This window comes from Drosophila mauritiana, chromosome 2R, assembly GCF_004382145.1.
Source record: "Drosophila mauritiana strain mau12 chromosome 2R, ASM438214v1, whole genome shotgun sequence".
Lineage (NCBI taxonomy): Eukaryota > Metazoa > Arthropoda > Insecta > Diptera > Drosophilidae > Drosophila > Drosophila mauritiana.
Genome location: NC_046668.1, coordinates 6,280,564 through 6,303,010, shown reverse-complemented (window position 1 = coordinate 6,303,010; position 22,447 = coordinate 6,280,564). Strand labels below are relative to the sequence as shown.

At 43.1% G+C, this 22,447-nt stretch overlaps 1 protein-coding gene across 4 annotated transcripts in view; it reads left to right on the top strand.

Annotated features, from left to right (window-relative positions):
* LOC117137818 (terminal nucleotidyltransferase 5C) overlaps nucleotides 1–22,447 on the top strand; it is a 41,604-nt gene extending 19,157 nt beyond the window's left edge. Inside the window, exons 1-2 of one of the 4 annotated variants that reach the window (XM_033299498.1) lie at nucleotides 4,328–5,163; nucleotides 20,781–22,447. In XM_033299498.1, the coding sequence (XP_033155389.1) occupies nucleotides 5,125–5,163; nucleotides 20,781–22,430 (1,689 nt within the window). In that variant the 5' untranslated portion in view covers nucleotides 4,328–5,124 and the 3' untranslated portion in view covers nucleotides 22,431–22,447. Of the gene's footprint in view, nucleotides 1–4,327; nucleotides 5,164–17,465; nucleotides 17,886–20,519; nucleotides 20,713–20,780 lie in introns of those variants that run through there. The other 3 variants (XM_033299500.1, XM_033299499.1, XM_033299496.1) reach the window with 3 other exon arrangements.

Below are 22,447 nucleotides of genomic sequence, written 5' to 3'. Positions count from 1 at the left end.
TAATAATTGCTGTGCGTGTGTGTGAGTGAGCGCAGCGGTGGGGGGTGTGCTTTGTATTATCAAATTGGTTCATGGCAATTCTTGTGCGTTGTTGTGCCGCAGTTGCAGTTGCAGTTGCAGTTGCATTAGCGATTGGAGTTTAAATCAGAGACGGAGCCGCAGAGCCGCGGAGCTGCACGAGCTCGTTAGCGGAGGCTGTTGCCTCCATGGAGGCGTTGTTGGTTACCCGCGACTGGGTGACTTGGTGACTTGGGGACGCGTTAGTTCGGCTACCCGACGACTGAAGAGTGTTAGGACACAGCTGCTGCAACCAGTTCCAGCCTCAGGCCATTCTAATGTGTCCGTGTCTGCAAAGTGAGCGTTGCCACAGTGGGCACTCTATGCGCAGCAACCAGCAACAGGGCGGAGATTAAGTTCTAATTCGAGCAATAGAGAATGATAGTCTTTACTGGTAGGAACATTCATTCATTCAGCTGGAACGACTCCCTTTGGGATTCTTCTAAGCTTGTTGTTTTATTCGCTTGGTCCTTCCCACGTGACTTGACTGTATGCAATTTATGTGGAGTGCATGCGTTGCATTGCTGCTGCTGCCGCTGCTATTACTGCGACTGCCCTTGGAGTCGTTTCTTGACGTGCTGCAATAAGAAACGGAAAAAGAAAGAAAAAAAGAAAAACAAGCACACACTTTCAGAAACTTCGACACGGACACAATTAAGGTCGTTTCTGCGTGGGCGTGTGTTGGGATGAGGAGATCGTTAATCTGCAATCCGCCGGCGGCGAGAACGTGCCTCGCATCCAGGATGCTACTTCAATGCGATTCAATTCGATTCGATGCGGTGGCGTCTTCGTTCTGGCCAATCTTCTGCCGCTCAGCCTGTTGCGCTTTCAACGCTGATCAACGCTGCGTATACGTAATATTCGAGCTTTGTGGCTCACTGCTGGCTGGGTGACTTTCACTTTTTGTTTGGCCGTACTGTTGCGGCTGCAATTTGAAATTCTTGCATAAAAGCGAATGCAATAAGCGACTGAAATGCTGGCTAAATAGCTGGCCAACAGATAAGGTAAAAAGTGGCCCTGAAAGTGGGTGAACCAAGCGGACGGAGTTGATGGATAGATAAATAAATTGGCAGTGAGCGTGCGATTATGCGACACAGACTTTGGTCTTAATTCAATATTTCAACAATTCACTTTGCATTCTCTCGGCCAGCCATAATCAAACGACATTTTTTCCAAAGCGACTGAAGAACACAAACAACAAACAGCGAACAGCAAATAGCAACAACTAGCAACAGCTGCTGGCCAACACCCAATATGGCTAACACACACACACAAAGGCCGATTTGATTGCATTAGAGTAGAGTCGCTACAGTTGGAGGGGTGTGGTGGCTAATGGCGGGAGGGGGGCGGTTGGACTATAAGTGCAACAGAAGCAGCGAACTGAGCTGGGCAAACTAAACCAGTCTTGAAAGGTGTCTTTTATACATCTATCTGTATTACACAGATACACACACACACGCAAAAGTAAGGCAAAACACACTTTTTGGCCAGCCGAGCAAAAGTGAAGTCGTCAACAAGTTCCAGCCAGAACTTGTTGTTGGCTATCGGCCGTCTTTGGTTTTTTCCTACTTATATTATATGTATATGTATATGTGTCTTTGCTCTTGCTGATATTGTCCCATTGTCTGCGGTCTTACCAAAGACAATCGTCGAACATGTCTTTGCTATCACAATCAAAAGTCAGAAATGTTTGTAATGTGGAGGTTTCCAACGGGAATTGGTTGGCAGAAGTGGGAACAATCCAGGTTGGCAGCAGGTGGAATGCTCGGATACAGTTTACAAATTATTTTGGCAATTTATTTGAATTTATCTGGTTTCGCTCGGAAACAATTTACCACCACTGGTTCGATAATTAACTTTAATTGCCAAAACGTTTTTGTTTTTAATGAGAAAGTAATCTTAGTTTGGCGTTTCATTTCTGTTTACCCTTTTCGAAACGATTTCAAATTTAATTAGTTTCAATTACTTTCGATTTTTTGCAAGATTTTCCATTACTTTTGATAGCAATTAATCTCCCATTGGTTATCGCTTTGAATTAGTAGCTCTTTTTTAGTGTTGTAAATTGCCTTACAGTTTTTTTTGTTTGTTTTCAAAGTTATGCTAATTTGAAATATTAATTACAAAATACAATCGAATGGTCTGTCTTGAGTGCTCTCAGCTCGCTGATTCTCTATAATTTTTTTTTCTTCAATATGAATTTTTTATTTATTCTTGTTTCTGTTTTTATTGGCGTTTTTGGTATTCAGCGTCGCGGATTTCAGTGAATAAAATAGCAATTTGAACGTTTCTTGTTTTGCGTTGAGTGTGTGTGTGAGAGTGTGAATGTGTGTGTGTGCCTCAGAGTGTAGTAAACACATTTTGAAAATCGAAAGCAAGGTCTTTTCTGCAGACAAGATTGCTGTTGCTGTTGTTGTTGCTGGCGTACCTTTAAGCTCGGACTTTTAGTTTAGAACGTAATTTGTAAATTAATTATTGGGCATAGTCACATGTTTGGGCCACGATCCTATCTAGCGTACTAGCCATTATATTTGGTTGTCGTGGCTTCGGTTTGTTTTGTAGGGCTTTAAACTATTTTTACACGGGCCGCCAACAAACAAACAAACTCGATGGCAGGCAATGGAAAAATGCATGGCAAATGCATATGTTTGAGATAGCGAAACAAGAAACACCCACTTTGGGTGGTGGTGGTGCTTTTGGGTGCTTTGGTGGCACGTGTCTGTCTGTCTGTCGGCCCCTCGACGTCATTGGCCACTAATTGCAATTAGCAGGGCCAAAACAGCAGCAGCGACATCAGAAATTGCTTCTTTTTTACTTGGTTTGTTTGTTTTTTGGTTTTTGTTTGACGTTGTCAGGAGCAGCCGTGCGATAAGCGAAGCCCATAAGTCCTGGTACTCTCTACTCCTACGGCTATAATCGTACTCCCAATGATGCTGTTTTTGCTGATAGCTGAAGCGAAAGCAGCACCAACAGCAGTTCACATCCGAAACGAGATTGTGCCAAGATCGGTATCTGCATCAAAAATATATATGGTAATTCGAATGGGGAGATTGCTATTGCTATTGCTTCATTTTTGATTACCGTATTGTATGCGTTGGCAAAACGTTTAAAACATTTAAACGCAGTGGTTTAAATCCATTTGAATTCATATGCTTAGCATGCAAAGAACTGCCGCTGATTAATTCTTAATTGATTTAGAAATTGGTGTACAAATTTTCCATGCGTGCGTCACACTGCGTATGCGTAATATATATATTTTGTAATATTTCGTGTTGTGACACTGGGTACACCAACAAGCAATCTATTCTATACATATATATATATATTTAATTATTTTTTAAAATACGAAGCGTACACTTTTTGTTATAAAAAAAGCCAAACTTTGTAAAAGTAAAAGGAACTTAAATCGGTTTCTTGTTGATGATAAGCCGCATTAGCATTTCTGTGTGTTTTTTATAAAAGTCTTTTTTGTTTTTGTTCTTGACTAGATTTCTGTTTATAGAATGCGTTGTTTTAATCACGTTTTGGCATTTGTTGATTGGTTCAACTTGGCCATCGTTTCCTCCAAATTTTCGGCCCACATGTCGTATACATGATCTAAAGTGATTGTACGAAAATAAACAACTAATTGAAGAGCAGAACAAATAGCCAGAGATGCGAATAAAAATAAGTTGTTTATTTCTAAAAATAAATAAAAAGTCGAGCAAAGCGTTGTTGACCAAACGATGAAAGAGCAAAGGCAACAAAAAGCAATTAAATGCTCGAGTTGAAACGCCAAAAGGCAACTTTTTAGTTTGAGCTTTCAATCGAAGTCGACCGACTGCATTGAAAAAGGCACATTTGCGATAGTTTAAAATTTAATTAATTAAATTCTTTTAGGAGCTGCCAGAAAGCCGAAAAAGCTTATATTTCTGACGTAATTGTGCCGTTAGCAGGCCACAAACAAAGCACTCAACGCCATGTGTGTGTGCGTGAGCGTGTGTGTGTGTGTGTTTATTGTTGTCTTCTGATCGAAGTTTGCTCGCTTTGCCGGTTTCGAAAAAGCGAAAAACAGAAGTCGAAAAAGCGAAATAAATAAAATAACAGCATAGCAACTAGTGTCGGTGGCGCAAAATATAATTAAACTTTCGAATGGGATCAGCTCGGCCTGCAGTTTCATTTGGTTTGATTTTCACTCAATTGAGCGAGCTTTCCGCCGCCAGAGCCAGAGCTTTTCTCACTCAACTCGAGCGGTGGAATGGCCGCGTAGTCAAGTTTCATGCCAACGCCAATTGCCGTTGAAATCAGTCGTTCAACGAGAGTGACCGCGTGCGAAAGCCAGAATCAAGACACAACGCACATCCTCTGTACTCATAAAGAAACTGCATTATTAAATTCAAATAAGACGGCTGACAACTGAAAAGAGCAGACCAAATAAACAGCTAGAGCAGTCAAGCCAGCGTCTTGCTAAGCAGAATTCAATCGGCTCCTTGTACTAAACACACATAGTATAACACCGACCGACCGACCGAGAGGTGTCCATCGAAAAGTCTAGAAAGAGCGAAGGAAATTCCGAAAGCCCCAGCGGAAAAATCGAGGCAACGAACATTCTGGCAACAGGACTGTTGCTTCGCCACCACCACCACCCGCCCACTCAACTGCGCCCACATCGAGTGGCAGAGCCAACATATGTTCGCCTGGCTACACCCAAGCTGAACTGCCTTTGGACCATATGTTGTTAACGTTGTAACGTTGTTGTTTCGTGTGTGAACCAAATAACATACATACAAATATATAACCATAGCCATATAGCCGTAGCCATAGCCAAACAAGAGAAATTTCCCGAGTGCGCGTGTGTCTAGTGTGTCTAAAACATAGCAAGAAAAAAGAAAAATTCAAAAAAAGAGCAAGCAAGAAGAAAAATCAAGCAAAAAAGTAGCAAAAAGTGCAATTGAAAACGAAAACGAGGGGAAGAGCCGAGCTAATTGCCAGCAGCAGCACAGCAGCCAACTCTCGCTAAAACCAGAACCATCTGGAGTGCTGTTATATTTTCGCCCATATATCCTGTCGCTCGTCGCATCCAGCATTCTTATGAAACCGGAAAATCGGCATGAGTCGTACAATGCAAAGGTAAATGTCAAGACCACGCCCACTTCCACTCCCACTCCCCTCCACTTCAACACACTTCAATTTAGTCCTGTATAATCCATTTCGCTGGCTGCCCCTTTCATGTTGCATGTAGCATATGGCGAAACTCAAATGCGCAAATATCCAACCTATCTGTATCTCTCCATTTGTATCTGTATCTGTCGCCGACGAATCTCGATAGTGTTTTTTCGTTTTATTTTTTCGTTTTATGTATCTTTAAGTGCGTTTATGGCATTCGACTCTCTCAACTGTTCACTGCCGTAGTTTGGTTTTGGCTCATTAAGTTTGAAGAATTCGCAATGATTATCGTGTTGTTATTCTGGTATTGAATTTCATTGTATGAAAATAAGAAGCAGCAACAGATGTTTGAATGGGAATAGAAGAATCCGCAGATGTTGATCAGAATCTGAGGGAAAAGTTGACGATGGGGAGTATTCAGTTTGAGGACAACAATGGATGGATCGTGAGTTGTCACAAAACTGCCTTGCATTCATTTTGAAAATCATCTTAAAGGCTTAAAATCAACTAGACTGTATAGATACTTTCAAATAATTAAAAGCAATATTCGGAATAATTAGTATTATATTAGTTTGTCGAGTCATAAGATAAGTGAGTTCTTAATTTAAAGCGATAAGTTTTTATGATCCTGAATGATTTCTTGTTATTAAATAATGAATAAAGGGTTGCCAAGACACTTTACACCTGGGTTCGCGTACGACATTCAAATGAATGCAATGCATATGGCTGCCGTTGGCTCGGAATTTCAAATTGGAATCGGAATTCGGAATTGGTATTCAAATTCGATTTCCAATACATAATGTCAGCTCTGCGCACACAGGCTACATGGATAGTATATATGTATTTAGGAGGAGCACCCATAGCCATACCCATACCAAGGTGCCCATATCCACGCACATATCCGGGTTCACCAGCTACGACGTCAGTTTCGGTGGCGGCCTTAGTTTTTCACTGGCTGCAGGTGAAACCTCACCTGGGCTACTTGATCGACTTGGTCTGGGTCTGGGTCTGTTTTTTCGTGTTTCTTTCGCTGGTGTGGCCAGCGATTCCACGTCTGGTCACGTGTAGGGGGTAGGCCAACAAACGCAAATTACATTTGACGTACGTAGCTGGGTAGCCACTGAGGCAACCCTCACTAATTACATTACATTATATATATATAACACTTGGCGCAATGTCTTCGTCTGTTTGCTCCGTTTGCAGTTTGTTCACGTTGTCTCACCTGAATTGGAATTTAAATTTTCGTCTTTGTCCACATGGCCAAAGACGCATTTGATATGGCAGCCTCGAAAAAGAAAGAAATTATGTAAACAGCAGACACTTCAATAGCTGTTAAATTGAATTGAATTGAAGCGAGTAGAACTTCTGTTTTTGTTTCGTGTTTAAACAGTTTGGGTTTTGTTGTTGTTTGTTATTTGTTATCCTGCCTGTCCCGTGTTTGTTTGCCTTTGGCCATAACTTAGCCATTTGGTGGTGATCCCATCCACTGCACTTGTTGTTCATCGGAAACAATCGAACACTAGTTGTTGGTAGTACTATACTTGTGGCTATACTGGCTCACATTTGCCTATTGAGCCAGACCACGCAAGCCTGGGCTTTGCTCGCATGCTTTATGATTTTTTGCTGTTTTGCAGAGGTTAATAACCTGACTTTAAATTAGCCAAGCTCAGCCGCAGTCTACCTGAGCCGCTGATGTATGTGTATGTCTTGGCTTCGTCGTTCTCCGTTACCAAGTTTGCTGGCTTCTGACCCCGTTCAGCTGCGGGCAGCTTCAATCCGAATGCGATACGATCCGAATCAAAATCCGAATACATAATATACAATAATGCCGTGCCGCTCCAGGGCAGCAGAGCTGTGAAGTGTGTTTATCTCGGAGATATTAATTACCAGGGCCAAGCCCAGAACGTGGCTCACAGAACGTAAGCTGATTATGCCGCGCTTGTCTATTTACAATCAGATCCTCAAAAGTTTAATTATGCAACCCGGCGGCACAGCTTGCCCTTTTCCCCATTCCCCATTCCCCTCTCTCTCACTCTATCGCTCTCCGTCTCTGTCTGTGGGGGCGTTTGATTTATCCCCCAGATACGTGATCTCTGTGGTCTTTCGGAGAGGATCTCTCCGGCTAGCCAATTGTTTCCCACCTGAGCAGGTGAGCTGTTGCCACAGCCTAATTGCAGTTTGCGTGGCCCGACTTCGTGACTTGTAAATAACAGAAATCATGCCGAAAACAGCAAAAAGCATTTTGGCCTAATGATGCAGATACAGATACAGATACAAGCAAACGTGTAATAAAACTGCGTGCTGAATAATTCTTTGATTGCCGCCAAGTAGGGAAAATTGAGGGGGCGTAGAACTCGAATAATTCAGTAATCATACGAAATGAAGATCTCTTTTCTTCCGTGAAGATTCTCGAATATAAATCCGGCGATAATTTGCATATTCGTGAGATATGGGTCAGCAGATCTGAACTGAAATGTATATTTATCTTAACTATTATTTGGAAAAATGAGTAAGAAATTTCGCGAAAAAGAGGCTTCGATAAGAAAACTACACGCTAAACTGCCAAGTTAAAGATAATACATATAGTAATGGTGATATATCGTTCTACTTAAGATTGATTTCTTTAAATTGAAAGCTTTCTCCTTTCATGTCGATCTTCTCCTTGCCCTACAAATCGAATAAAGCTGTTTGTATTTTGTAACCTATTTTCACCATTGTTCGACCATTTGCATATCAACCCATTTAGTTTATTTCGACGAGGGTTTGGGGGTGGGGATTTATCAGTTTTCGTTTGCATTTGGCACACGGGCTTTTAACATATGTTTATTTCCATTATGCATGAGTCGCCTAATCAGAGTTGCATTGGGCAACTCCAAGACGGTAAGACAAAACCCTTTTTGAAATGCAATCAACTTTGATAAGTTGTGTTGTGCTCTAGTTAATGTTGTTGTTGCCGTTGCTGCTGCTACTGCAGTTGTTGCTATTGTGGTTGCTAGTAGTAGTAGTATTATTATTGTTGTTGTTGTTGCTGTTTCTGTTGCTATTGATTGTCAACCTTCAGCGAACAACGTTGTATGCCGCACACGGCGAAGGTCGGCCACTGCGTTCGTTGTCCGTCGCATTTGCTGTTGTTGGTGTCGGTTGGTGTTGTTGGTGTTGTTGGTGTCGTTGGTGTTGTTGATTTAGTTGTTGTTGGACGACGACGGCCTATCGGCATTTATTTCATGCACAGAAAACCCCCAACCAAAATCGAAACTACAACTGAAACCGACTGAACTGAACCGATCCGATCCGAACGAGCTTTGAGCTATATGCATTTACATGCATTCGGATACCAGACGCACATATGCCTATGGCTATACATATATACATATATATCTTTGACTTTGATTATATATAGATTGGCCCGAGTGTGCGCTATTGCGATTGCGAAATTTGCACTGTTCTAATTAAAAATGGATACGTTCAAGTTGAGGACGGACGCAGCTAATTGAATTAAGGCGAGAATGCTCGTGTTCAAATGAATTGGATATACCTACCTATACCTACCTACCTACCACCTGTAAAGCTGTTGGCTATTTTAGGGCCCGAAATTATTGAACGTAACCGCGTTGAATGGCTGTAAACTGCATATCCACGTTGCCATAGTTTCCCACTTCGAGTGCTACGCTTTGTTTGGCTTTAAACAATGGCAAACAAGGTGGTAAACACGAGCGACTTTCAGCTGTTTAAATAGCATGCGAGAGCCAAAATTAAATATGAAGAAAAGAAATTGGGTATAGTTGGGATACAAATACAAATATAGATATAGATACAGATACAGATACACGGCCGTATGTAGAGCACAAATGCTGTCCTAGATTGGGTGAAAGAATGCGACAATTTTGGCTGTGAGGGGTGGGGGTACAGTGAAGGGTCGACAAGTGCGACTGAAATCTTCACATTGCGATGGGTTGCTCTTGCTGCGTTGGCCAAATTAATTGAACGAAATGCTGCGCCTTGGCAGAATCCCATTTGAATGTGGTTTCTTGTTCTTATTGCTCTGCTCACTCGGCTGCCAAGCGCCGTCGAATTTCCTTCCCCCCTTTGCATACTTTTAAATATAATTTTCTATTTTCCGCACCGTTTTAGTGGCGAGACACGTTTATCTGTCGCATGCATAATAAATTTATTCTCTTTATTGACCTTTTCACATATTTCTTTTGCTTGCAGGTAAGCTCTCCTATCCAATCTGACTTTGCTATCTGCCCCGCAACCTCTGAATTGTGTAAGTATCGACTGCTTTTCCAATCGGTTCACTGACCAGCGGAAGGCACCGAAAAACCATTGCCGTTTGACTGACTGACTGACCACCGCACACACAGAAAGCAAAGAAAGGCGCGTTTGTGCGAAATCCAAACAACAAGTTAAAATGGCTAACAAGATTTCACTTTCGCGCTTTAAACGGCAAATCGCAGCCAGTCGCAGATACTTTGTTGCACTCGCAATGCCAGTTGCACTTGTTGCAGTTGCTGCAGTGGCACTTGCAGTTGCACATAGAAGTTCCACCAGCCGCAAAAGCGAAGATGAAATTTCTGCCTGCTGCGGCTGCGGCTTTGGTTGCAGTTTCATCAGTGCCTCGTCTGCGGCTTTCACACAAAGAGGCAACTGACTCCAAATGAACAAGCTGCGGTCTAGTTGGGAGAACTCGACTGCATTGCATTTTGCATTTATTGCCTTTGCATAAGTGCATTCATTAAGAGCGCTTAAATTTAAACTGATTGCCATTCTGAATTCAGAAACTGAGAACCAACTGGAAACTTGGCCCAAGAAGTTATTTCGATCTCACAACTCTAGCTGCATCTTTCGGCAGTTGGCTTGAATTTCGTTTTCAGGTGCAGATGCAGTGGCAGTTGCAGTTGCAGTTGCCACAGTCGCAGACTGTCTCAGATTAAGTCGCGTCTCTTGGCTCTCAGGTGCTTGTTGTGACTGCAGCCTTTACTTTGCTGGTGGTGCTGCATACACTGTATGGCCATAGAGCCACTATTCGATGGTGCTGTTAGTGGTGGTGCTGCTTTTGTGGTGGCGCAACGCTTCGGCATGTGCATGTTCATGTGCATGACTCGGACTCGAGTGCATTGTACAACACACAAAGGCAAACACACGGACGAACAATTGCCACAACATTAGCAGCAACAATTTGCGGCTTGTTTGGGCTCTGGGTTGGGCATTTGGTTTGCTTTGCTTTGCCTTGCCAGCCGCTGTTTGCTAAGTGAAAAGGCTTGTTTTGTTTTCCACTCATTTTCACCATTAGCCGGGGGATTTCCTCTCCAGTTTAACGGGTCAAGCGGCTCATTTTAAATCCTTTGATGTGTTTCCTCTGAGCGCAAATGTCAAGTTACATCTTGCAGCGAATAATAATAATAATAATACACAATAATAAAATACACAAATGTTTGAAAACTCCTTTCACTTTTTCGAAAAGTTGAAACCAATCCGTCGTCGCTGCTGTGTTGTTGCTGTATTGCTGTCGTGCAACGAAGCATTGCCTGCAGCAGCAACTTCGCAGAATGTTTGCCACATTGCCACAGATACACGAGGCAAGGTGGCATTTCAGAGTTCCACTGACACAGAGACCAACTAAAGCGCAACGCAAATTCGCAACGCGAAGCGAAACGAATCGCGAATCGAGCCGAAGTACGAGTGCCTGCCAGATACAGATATAGATGCAGATACATATACAGATGCAGATGCAGATACAATGCAGCGTTGAACGAACTTTTAGTGGCTGCCACTAACCTTTCATTCATACACACATCCATGTTTCTAGCTGCCACTCGCACTTAGTACACTCCCTGATGATCCAGCACCCAAGACGATTTTGCTGGCCCGGCCAAGCGCATCAAATGTATCTCGGCGTCAGAAGAGAGAGAGAGAACTATAATTGAAATCGGGTTTCTATTTTTATGGCCATTTGATGATTTGACGACCGCCCGATGGCTGCGCACTCGAGTGGAGCAAAGCAAAAACCGAAGGCATCGACTCATGTCTAATAAGCAGATTACGCAGCTCGCACTTGAATGCCCACACATCGGTGCAAAAATCAGCAGGCCACTCCAAGCTCAAGAATATGCCAAAAACAAGATACTCGAGCAAACTTAAAGATATTCAGAGCATGCTTCGTGACGTAATTTCTGTCGTATTATAATTGGATACTTTTCCTTAGCCACAAAGTTATTTTTAGTTGGCTAAGCTACGTCTTAAGTTTACGAGCAAGTCATTAATTCAACTCAAATACGATTTGGGACATTAAAAGTGCTATTCGTCTTGAAAAGTGCATCCTTCAAAGATAAATAATGATTTTCGATTCGAGGAAGCAATTCAAGCGGCCTATTTTGTGAGACGTAACTTTGTTGAATTTATAATTGATTCACAATTTTCTTTTAAACCATTTTTTTTATATCTTTTCCAATTGCGTAACTGCTCTGTGCCACGATCCACTTGAAATGGCAGCCACGTAGGCAGCCGAGAGAGTTGTTGTCACGTCGAAGAAAGTGAAATTACAAAATTTGAAAAAATCGAACACAAGCCCAAAACTTGAGTGACGCAAAGGGCAGACACCGGCCGTTGGGTCAACTAATTCCGACCAGCGAGTTCCAATAGTCCAGATTTGCAGCACCACCTGCACGGGCTGAATGAAATCTCACAATGGTTATACGTGTGTATATAGATTGGCTCCATCCGATAACGGATCGTGTGCAATCTATGGATGTGGATTGCTTTGAAGATCGCAGTTGATTACAGAGCGGGGCGATCGTGATCGGTTGGGGCCATTAACCGATTGGGCCTGCACGTGCTGGCCAGAGTAGAGGATCATCATCTCAATCATCTTGAACATCATCTGAGCATCTAAGTATCTGAGCATCTGAGCATCTGAGCATCTGAGTGGCGATTGATGTGGTGATAAGCCCGGTACTATATAAGTTCGTGGATGGATTCCTGTCCGCCGCTGTGTGCGATGTGCTTATGTATTGAGATGTAATAAGCAGTAATTTTCGGAATTTTTGTTTGTGCAAGCAGTTTAATTTTAATTTTATTTGTTGCCGAGTCGTCTTCTCGCCACGATCTCGTTTTATTTCCATTGTACTTGCTCGCCTGCGCATACCTACTCTACAAATAAAGTATGTAAGCGTCTTCGCGGGGCAATAAACTCTCGGCGACTTTTGCACGCCGATGCGATGGGGAAAAGTGAACTGAAGTCAGCTGAAACCAAAAAAACGCGATTATTAAATTGTTGTTCAAATGAATTGAAGTTAGGCATGGCCCAAATCTTGAGCACTTAAGGGACACTTAGCGCTGGCAACATAAATCAGCTGTTGGACTTGTTTGGCCCAGCTCACGATCCATTAATTGCCTTGTTTTCGAGCCCAGTTAGCAGTTAGCGTTGGCAGTGAATCAACGAACAGCCCAGGCAAATCCCAACTGGCTTAGTCACCATCATCATCCCAGCAGTCCCAGCCCCTGGTGATGATGGGCCAACCCACGTTGGCGTAAATACATCTGATCGATTCGTTTGTGGGTCGAGATGTGCAATTTGCAATTTGCAATTAATCAGCTCGCATCTTTATCGTTCCGCGCATGCCGAAAACAAAAAAAGAAGAAAAAAGACTGAAAACAGTGGGAGAGGCAACAGTCAAAAAGATACATTTTATTCGTGCTAAACAAGCCAACTAATCCGCACCTGAATCTGGCACAAGTGCCGACTGTAGATACAACTGTTTTTACCCTATTTATATATCTCACTCGCATTCATATATAAATATATGTATATATAGATACAGATTGTTTCAGTTGACATTTTTTCAGCTTACCAGGCATGTTCTACTTAGTTGCTCGGTTTTTATTTCGCCGATTTCGTTCTTATCATTTTGCCAGCGGAAATGTATCTGCTTGCGGTACAACTACTTCTTGGGTTTCGAAGGCGGAAGTGAATGTGGCTAGGAAACAAATTCAGAAACAACCTTTACTTCCACTTCAAGTAGAACAAAGAAGTAAATGAAGTCTAATACAAATTTCCGTGAGCAGATTTATGTTATAATCAGCTTAGTTGTCCCATAAGTGTATTTCAATTGTTGAATGCCACAAGTAAACAACTTCGAAGGTTTAGAATGCCCACTTTTTAAGGAGGAGATTCCTAAGTATCTTGAGACAAGTGCATCCCCCACAGTTACTGTATTCATTATACCCGGCTATATGCTGCTTTTATGGATGCATATATTAACTTGATTCTTGACTACAGATGGCACTCGCTCGATTCCCAGGAAGCAATTGATAGTGGCTAAAGAACAGTTTTAGTGGCACGAAGTCATTTATCAATTTTAATTACTCACAGGCAACGAAATTTGAAGCGGAGGTCGGAACAAAGGGAGCATGTGGTGGTATAGTATAGGCTTCAAGGTCGCACGAATGAATGCACACATCGAAAGTATCTCGGAGTTTCGATGTAAGCGATTTTAATTGATTCCGAGTCAAATTGCCATTAACTGATAGATGGAAGGCACGTCGACAGACAGGTAGAGAAAAAAACAAGCACACACCTTCGGAGGGGGGTGTTCTTTCCCTCCCGAACCTCTGATACCCCCTGATATCACTCGATGCCCCTCGCTATCGATAGCGCCTGCTAAATCCGCATGCCGAAACTTTATTACTATTCAGCCTATTCGAGCGGGTGTTTGTGGGTTTGTTTGTGTATCCCATGGATACACAGATAGATACTCATCGTCACATCGCTGTAATTATAAGTTGCATGATTCTGAAAAGTCACGCTAGGAAACAATGAGTGTTCGAAACAAAAACAACACTCCAGACACTAAAGCACATCAAATTGATATGAAACTAGGCGAACAGCAGTTCGCCATTTCCAAAGCCAATAAAAAGTCAATATAAGAACTACGCAAAAACCGCGAAGACGAGCTACGAAAACAAAAACAGCATTTGCAATTGAAAGTTTGTTTATCTGTTGAATTAATCGCCAAATTGGAATCAGTTGATACGCAAAGCGTAGTTAACTTTCAATAAGAGTGGCAATAATTGAAGTTAGTTTTAACGCGAATGAGAATGACTAGTAACGAAATCACCGAAAAAAAAAACAGAAGATATTAAAATCCTATGGTAAAGCAATCGAATTGAATAAATGAACTGCCTAGCATAATGATCAAATTCGCGATTAAACAACGACCTAAATATTTGTATGTTTTTCAGGTAAATATTTGCCACTCTCGGGTTTTCATCGAGCGTTTAAGTAACGAATAATTTATGACACCGAAAACAAAAAATGTACACAAAGTTGCCTACCATTTTCTTGTTGACAATATTATTTGCACAAATGCCGAATGCTGAACAGTCAATTTGTGTTTACCCAGAATCAGTTGCGTTGGTAAATTGAATGTTATAGATATAGATTATATAGCAGAGCTCTACAGGTTTCCCAATTCCGCATCCCATTAAATAATCTGCCAGCAACTTTCCAATTTGGGTCCGTTTTTAATGATCTTCAATTAAATGGCTTAATCTAAATTCAGCCTATCACAATTTGGAGTGCAATTTACTTTTGTGTTAATAATTAGGTTCTGTATTTTTTGCTGCCACCATTTACTTTTTATTACTAATTTAAGCACGAGTCGGAAATGGGCCCATTTGATTGCATAATCGCAGTATAAATTGGTAAGGAGAAACACAGCCCAATATATTGCCCGAGTGCCCATTGTCCAATAAAGTCAAATCAAGCCAGACAAATCCAAACCCAAATCCAAATCCAAATCGAATCATACTTAACTGACTCTCCCTCTCACTTCTCCACTTCGGTGTCACGTTTCGACTAGGTTCCCCATTTTTTGACACAGAAATTAAACCCGAAAGAAAACCGAAAGTTAAGAAGCGAAGAATTGCTGAAAAGGGAAGCCAAAAGCAATTAAAGGTAGTTAGGTAGATACAAAGAAGAAAGGAAGAAAATGCAGCCTAAAGAAACTCAATTTCCGCTTTGCCGTACACAACAGCAAAAATGCCTGTAACTCTGTAACTCTGCCCATTATCAGTTCATTATCAAAGGTAATATGTGCATTCATTAGTCACGAAATGAATAAAATGAATCTTTTAACAAAGCTGACTAACATTCGTTTGATGACAGTTCAAACTCGAATTGGGATCGATCTGTTGGAGAAGCATTTAATATACATAGTAACAAAGCTTAGGTTACACAACTTTCTTTGAATCTATTGGATCTGTATCTTATAGTCAGAAGATACTTTCGGCTTGGTTTTACTTTCAAGTACTTCACAATTCTTGGGCGCTTTGTCGGCACTTTCATTTTCAGTCTGACTGGAAGTATGTGAAGCTATGCCAAAAACGCAAGTGTATCTGAATCTCATTTCTGATTTCTGATTTCGAGCGCGTGTTTGTTGGATCGAATCGAATCGAGTGCGTATTTGAAATGTCGGTCGAACCGGTTTGGGGGTTCGCGGGTCTGAGGAATGAGGTTTTCGGATACCCGTCGCCTGGCATAACAATTAGCCGCGACTTGCATTTGTGGATGGATCGATGGGCATGGGATGGGGGTGATAGCTAGAATTTGGCCGCCACACTTTCGTTTCGGCCTTTCGGCCTTTTGGCCAAGCCCTGTGTTGAATGGTCGGAATGGCGGAACTCGAGGTATCCAAAGCCAAGCGTGAGATACAGATACGTTTGCAATGGACACGGCTTATTGGGTCAGGGTCGCCTTGAATGAGTCTGCGTCTTGCCAAACAAGCGACCGCGTCGCACCAAGACCTCATCCATACACCGCAGATACAGATACAGATACAGATACAGATACAGATACGCTATACGGTATGCTGCGGTATACGGTGCAGGGTATACGGCTAACAACTAACAGCAAACGAGTAACTGGCAACAACAATAGCATTCATAATGGCAACAAGCTTGGCCCCACCGCGACCTCAGCTCCCAGCGTTTTATATTATATTTCTCGTGTGCTGGCGCTGCAGTGCAAGATGGTTTCGTATCTGCAAGATACATTAACGCTTGCCTCAGTCTCAATGTTACTGTGCTTTTTCAGGCTTCCATCACGAGCGAATAGGCATTAATCAAGCGATATCCGAAAACAACCTTTCAAAAACAGACAAGAGAAATACAAAAACAGCAAATCACAAAAAAGCGTTGCAAAATGTTGGTTAAATTATAACATTGAGCCGGCCGACAGTTATTCTACGCGGAATAACGGTAAGGCTAATGAAGCTAAATTATAATTAAGTGTTCTGCATATATTATGGCATCGAATTGTTGGGCTCATCTCATTACTCGATGATATTATTAAGCAGTCGAAACGGGATTAATTCATATACGTGTGTATGCATCAGATAAATATTCCATATATTATTTATATGTATATATAACGACGAGATTACGGTTGCTAGGCTTTGTACTATATGTAAATAAATGTCGGTACCAAATGATTATTCACATAATTTGTGTTTATTTTTGGCTATCGTCGTCTCCCAATTACCATACATAATACTAATCTCAATTCTCGTGGGACGCAGGAGAACACAGCCTTATCGCTAGGGGACGTCTCTTTTCCGCTTATCTGAAAATGGTTCTTGGTTTGTTGTTTTGCTGTTTGCTTTTTAAATATATTTACTCGGTATTGCTTCGTATTGGTCCATTCAATATAATTAAGATTTTTCGATTTAGCATTATAATACATATTTCTCCATTTAATTCACAATTTTATGAGACTAGAGATTTTCCTCCCAGAGAAAAGCCTCAATAATGAAATCGAAAAATGCATTGCAAATATGACTAAAGGCGGCTAACACGCACACACTCACATACACACACACAGACAGTCACTCACCTAGAGACCCGCTTCTTCTTCTTCTTCTTCTTCGATTTATCAGCTGAGCGAGCAACACCCGCATATATTGCAGTGCAGTGGAAAGAAAGAGTGGTGCAGAGAGAGTGTGAGAGGGGGAGCGAGATCGACCGACTAACCCAAAGTTGTAGTTGTAGTGTTTGCATGCGTGTGTGTGAGTGTGTGTGCCCTTCTAAAAAAGCCCCAAAAGCATTAAACTCACTCAAACGGCATTCCACTCAAGCGCCTCGTGACGTCAGCTGCGAGAGTAAGCGAGTGGGAGAGAGCTTTCGCTCTCTATATAGTTTCTTGTTCGCAATTCAGATTGGAGTTATTTTTTTCAGAGCAAGCGGCGGCGTCGACGTCAATTCATTTGGTTTTCGAACGCACAACTCAACAGTCGTTCTTCTCCGCGCGAACTAGAAAAATTAGGAGCAATCGAGAGTATGAGAGCCGAAATTTAAATTAAAAATCATACGAATTAAAAAGTGTACAGTGCTCAAAAAGGAAAAGAAACAAGAAGAGTGTGTGTTGCCATTCGCTAGCAGATTGTATTTAATTCACATTCAAACACGCGAATTAAGTCGAAGTCGCGTCGAAAACAGTCGGAGTCGCTTAGTCGCGTTCAGTAGGCGCCAATTGTGGGCACCACCCACCCCAATCCGCCACCCACCGCTTCCTCCGCTTCCTCCGCTTCCTTCAATTTCGTCGTTCGTTTTCCTCCTTCTTCGACGGTGATGCGGTGCTAAAACAATATCCACACCAAGTCCGTATTTGTTTAAGCCTCAGTTTACACTAGGTATGTTAAAATAATAATATGCTTAACCAGAAAAGAAGTACGCGAGTGTGATGAAATTGGAAAATAAATCGAAACATAGTGCATAATTCTGATATTTATATTGAAAGTAACGAAAAGTTTTGAAGCTTATTGGAGAGCGTTGCGATTTAGTTTATCAACACTGCCAAAAACAACCAAAATTCTTGATTGAAATAAAATTGAAAATTTTAAAAACAGTATATCGTTTTTTCGTGTGTGTAGGCTTTGAATTTTCGTGTTTTTCTCGTCATTTATTTTTTTCTATAATAGACTTTCTGCCATTGTTGGGCTATTCGCTGCTGCTTTCCTTAGCCGCGAAAGAGGAGAGAGAAGGAAGGCAAATAACAACGATTTTCACTTTTATTTGAGACCAGTCTAGGCCAACACACACAAACGCACACTCACGAGCACTCGCGCATAAACTATTGCACCTGTTTGCATGTCTGAGTGAAGCACCTGCACTGCCACCGAAAAACACCGTTATGATAATGATAAAGCCAAAGATAATGCATTTCGAATTGTGCACTTACGAATCGTACGCAAATCGGTGAAAATTAGCTGGATAATGTATGCGAAATTGTGAAATTGAGCACTGATTCACAAAGAACAGTGTGTGTGAACTTGCTTAGAAGGGCGAATTAGCTAATGTTCAGTGTTATAAAATGATGAACATTGCAGCATAACATACTTTTTTTACTTTCAAATACATCGAATGCGTTTGAGACAGTCGAAAACTATATAGAAAGTAATTAACAGGGAAATAATCAAATTTTTATTTGATTTCATTTCACACTTTGGTTAACCAATACTAAAAGTAGTAGCGCAAAGGTGTTGATTAAATCAAAGAATGTCGCAGACGAATAGTTGTAGTTCCTGCCTGCAATTCCTTCTCAAGGGCGAATTCTCTTCTCAAATCGATTCGCCGTCTCATGAAAATGCAGTTTAAGCAATTACAATAAATACATGACAGCGGCAATTTGTGCTTGTGCGCGACGTCAATGGCAATTAATAAATAACTAATTGTTCGGCTGGGCAAAAGCAACAAGAAGGCTAACTTAACTGGAACTGAGTGAATAACAATACCGAGTTTTTCCGCCCCCACCCCCCTTCATTTGACATAGAAAGATATATAGACATATGTAAAGTGTGAACTCAGCCACGCGGCAGTTCTCAAGATGCAAAGATCCAAAGCGAAATCGCACCGACCCCGGCGACCCGAGACAAAATTTAGTTATATTACCCAATTCACACGAAAACTGAGCGCAAATTAATACGTCCGTAGAGTTGCGCGAAGTTGGCCAAAACAGCTAGAGCTACACAGCTAGGGAATTTCGGCAGCGAATGACTGAAAAAGAAAAAAAAATCTTATCAAAAAGTTATTAAAGCGATATGGTTAAGTTATTGCATCAGCCGCAGAAGCCAAAGTATTGCAAACAATCAAAATTAAATAATAATCCTGTGCTGAAAGCAATCCAGATATGAAAAAAAAAAAAAAAAAAAAATGATATCTTAGTGATGGGAAGAGAAGAGGCATGTAAGTGCAGGTCAGGCGGTTAGTCGGTGCTACTAAGTTGTCTTGGAAACTGACCGATCCGATTGCCCTGTGTGAATCATTCGAGGCAGAAATGCATTTGCATGGCATTACGTTTCCAATTGCGATTCCTCACCCGTTCATCACCGCAGCTCGCTAATCGGCGCTCGGTTCTATTCGTCCGCCTCCTATATTTGTGTATAATATAGTACATATTTTGTGCGGTCGCCGGTCGGTTATGCCAGAAAATTAATATTTTTTTTTTTGAAAGCACAAACAAAATGATAAAAAGAGAACCCAAACCCACACTCATACACACACATGTGCAGATAAAAGTCATGCAGGAGATAGAGCTAAACGATATAATGGCCATGCCATGTACATACAACAGTGGCACCAAACAGAAGGCGAAAAGTGGGGATAGTAGTGGGTTAGGGAGTAGGGAATTTAGGGGGTGGGAGGGGCTGGCTCGCCTTGATAACAACGCGGAACTTTCGACTGGGCCATGTAGATCCGATTCGATCCCATTCGATGTGATGCCAACTGCGGTGGCTTCTCTCGTTTGGGCGAGAACTGAGCAATAAATAGCTCAGCATTTAGTGTTGTTCGGCGCGTAGGCCGCTCTAGCGCACAGCAACAGTCGAATTTAGCGAATTTAAAGCAAATTAATTAATTAAAAGAAGAAGCCCCGGGCGGCGTTTGGCATTGGCCAGATAAACTGGCAAAATAAATAAATAAATAAATAAATAATAGCGGCGACAATATCATGATGGCGATACCACGACGACACGAAAACAATCGAAATGAAGAGCCAGAGTGCCGAGGAGATAATGGAATAGAACAGGAATACATATGTATGATATGATATATATGTACATACATGTATATGCCTCTAGTTCTGCAAAACAAACAAATTATTAATCAAGGCAGATGAAAACTATAGTAGCGACTGAAAAACCAAACGATGTGCGTCGGATCCTTGCCATATTTGATATATCTTATTCCAAAACACCGATTCTACAACATTTCCCTGCTGAAATATCGAACAACTTGGCTATCGAAATGTAATCAAACATTTGCCTTTTAACCAGCACCACTCACTCATTCGTTAGACCTCGACATTTCCACATCCACCCAAAATTCCTAATACAAAATTTGGTTTGTTGAAAACCCCGAAAGCAAGCCAACCACATACGCCACAATTACAATAACGATGGTAGTTTAGATCAGTGAAGGAGTCGATCCAGCAGCACCCACAAGCCATAGCAATAGACTATTGTTAGTAGTGCTAAGCCATCGATTTCCATGACGCCCTACTAACCTTGAACTCTATCTCTTGATTGCAGTGCGGGACACTAGACGGAGCCGAACCGTTGTATCATCAACAGCGCAGCAACAGAATGGACGTCTACCAGATCGACGATGGATTCCACTCGGACGGCGGCACCGAGACTCCGCCGCCGTCACCCAGTTCTGGGTCATCGATCGCCTCGACCTCGGACCACGGATCGCTGGAGAGCGTGGACACTGGGGGGACGCAGCGGCTGGCCGTGCTATCGTTCGAGCAGGTGAGCAAGCTGCACGACGTCATGGACGAGAAGGTGGCCATCCATGGGCGCGGCAACTTTCCCACACTGGAGGTGACGCTCAAGGATCTGGTCAACCTGGTGCGCCGCAAGCTGGAGGCGGAGGTGAACGCCGGCGGCGCCGGGGTGTTAGTTAAGGACATCCGTCTCAACGGCGGGGCAGCTAGTCATGTTTTAGCCAGCGAGGATCAGCCGTACAATGACCTGGACCTGATATTCGCCATCGAGCTGAGTTCGCCGCGCGTCTTCGATCGCGTCAAGGTGGCGGTGCTCAACACCCTGCTGGACTTGATGCCCGAGGGCGTCTGCAAGCGCCGCATCTACACGTGCTCCCTGAAGGAGGCCTACGTGGGCAAGATGGTCAAGGTGAACAACAACAATGACGGCGACCGCTGGTCGCTCATATCGCTGGGCAACTCGCCGGGCCACAAGAACGTCGAGCTGAAGTTCGTGGACACGATGAGGCGCCAGTTCGAGTTCTCGGTGGACTCGTTCCAGATTGTGCTGGACTCGCTGCTGCTCTTCTACGACTGCGCCGCTCTGCCCATCTCGGAGAACTTCTATCCAACGGTGGTCGGCGAATCGGTCTACGGGGACTTCCAGGAGGCACTCTACCACTTGCAAAAGAAACTGATCTCAACGCGTCAGCCGGAGGAGATACGAGGCGGCGGCCTGCTCAAGTACTGCAATCTATTGGTGCGCAACTACAAGGCCGTCGACTCGCAGCTCATCAAGACCCTGGAGCGCTACATGTGCTCGCGCTTCTTCATCGATTTCCCGGACATCAATACGCAGACCACCAAGCTGGAGGCCTACTTGCGTAACCATTTCTGGGGCGTCGATGAGGAACCGCTGCAGTATCAGTACCTGATGCATTTACGCGAGGTAGTCGAGATGTCGACGGTCTGTCTAATGGGCCACGAGCGGCGCCAGTCGCTCCATCTAATCCAGTCGCTGGCCGCTCAGGTGCTCTTCAACAAGCAGGAGAAGCAGCAGCAGCAGCAGGCCCAGGAGAAGTACCAGCAGCAACAGCAGCAGCAGCATCAGCAAAACCAGCAGCACCAGCAGCAGCAACAGCAGCAGCGTCAGCATCAGTTCCTTGACCCAGCGCAGCAGCAACAGCAGCAGCAGCAGACACAGACGCAACAGCAGCAGCCGCAGCAGGCAGCTACCCTGACCCTTGTCCCGCAGGCGCCGCCCACGGGCCAGGCGCAGACCATATATGTGCAACAGGCCGCCCCAGCCGCCGTGTGCTGCACGAGCAGCGCGGATCAGACGGCGACAGCGGCACCACAGACCATACAGATACAGGCCGGTCCGCCGGGACTCATCTATGCCAACGGCGTCTACTATGCACCTGTGATCCCCAGCACCATCTGCACGTGCAACTCCACCTGGCTGAGCACGTGATTAGGACGGCAGGAGCA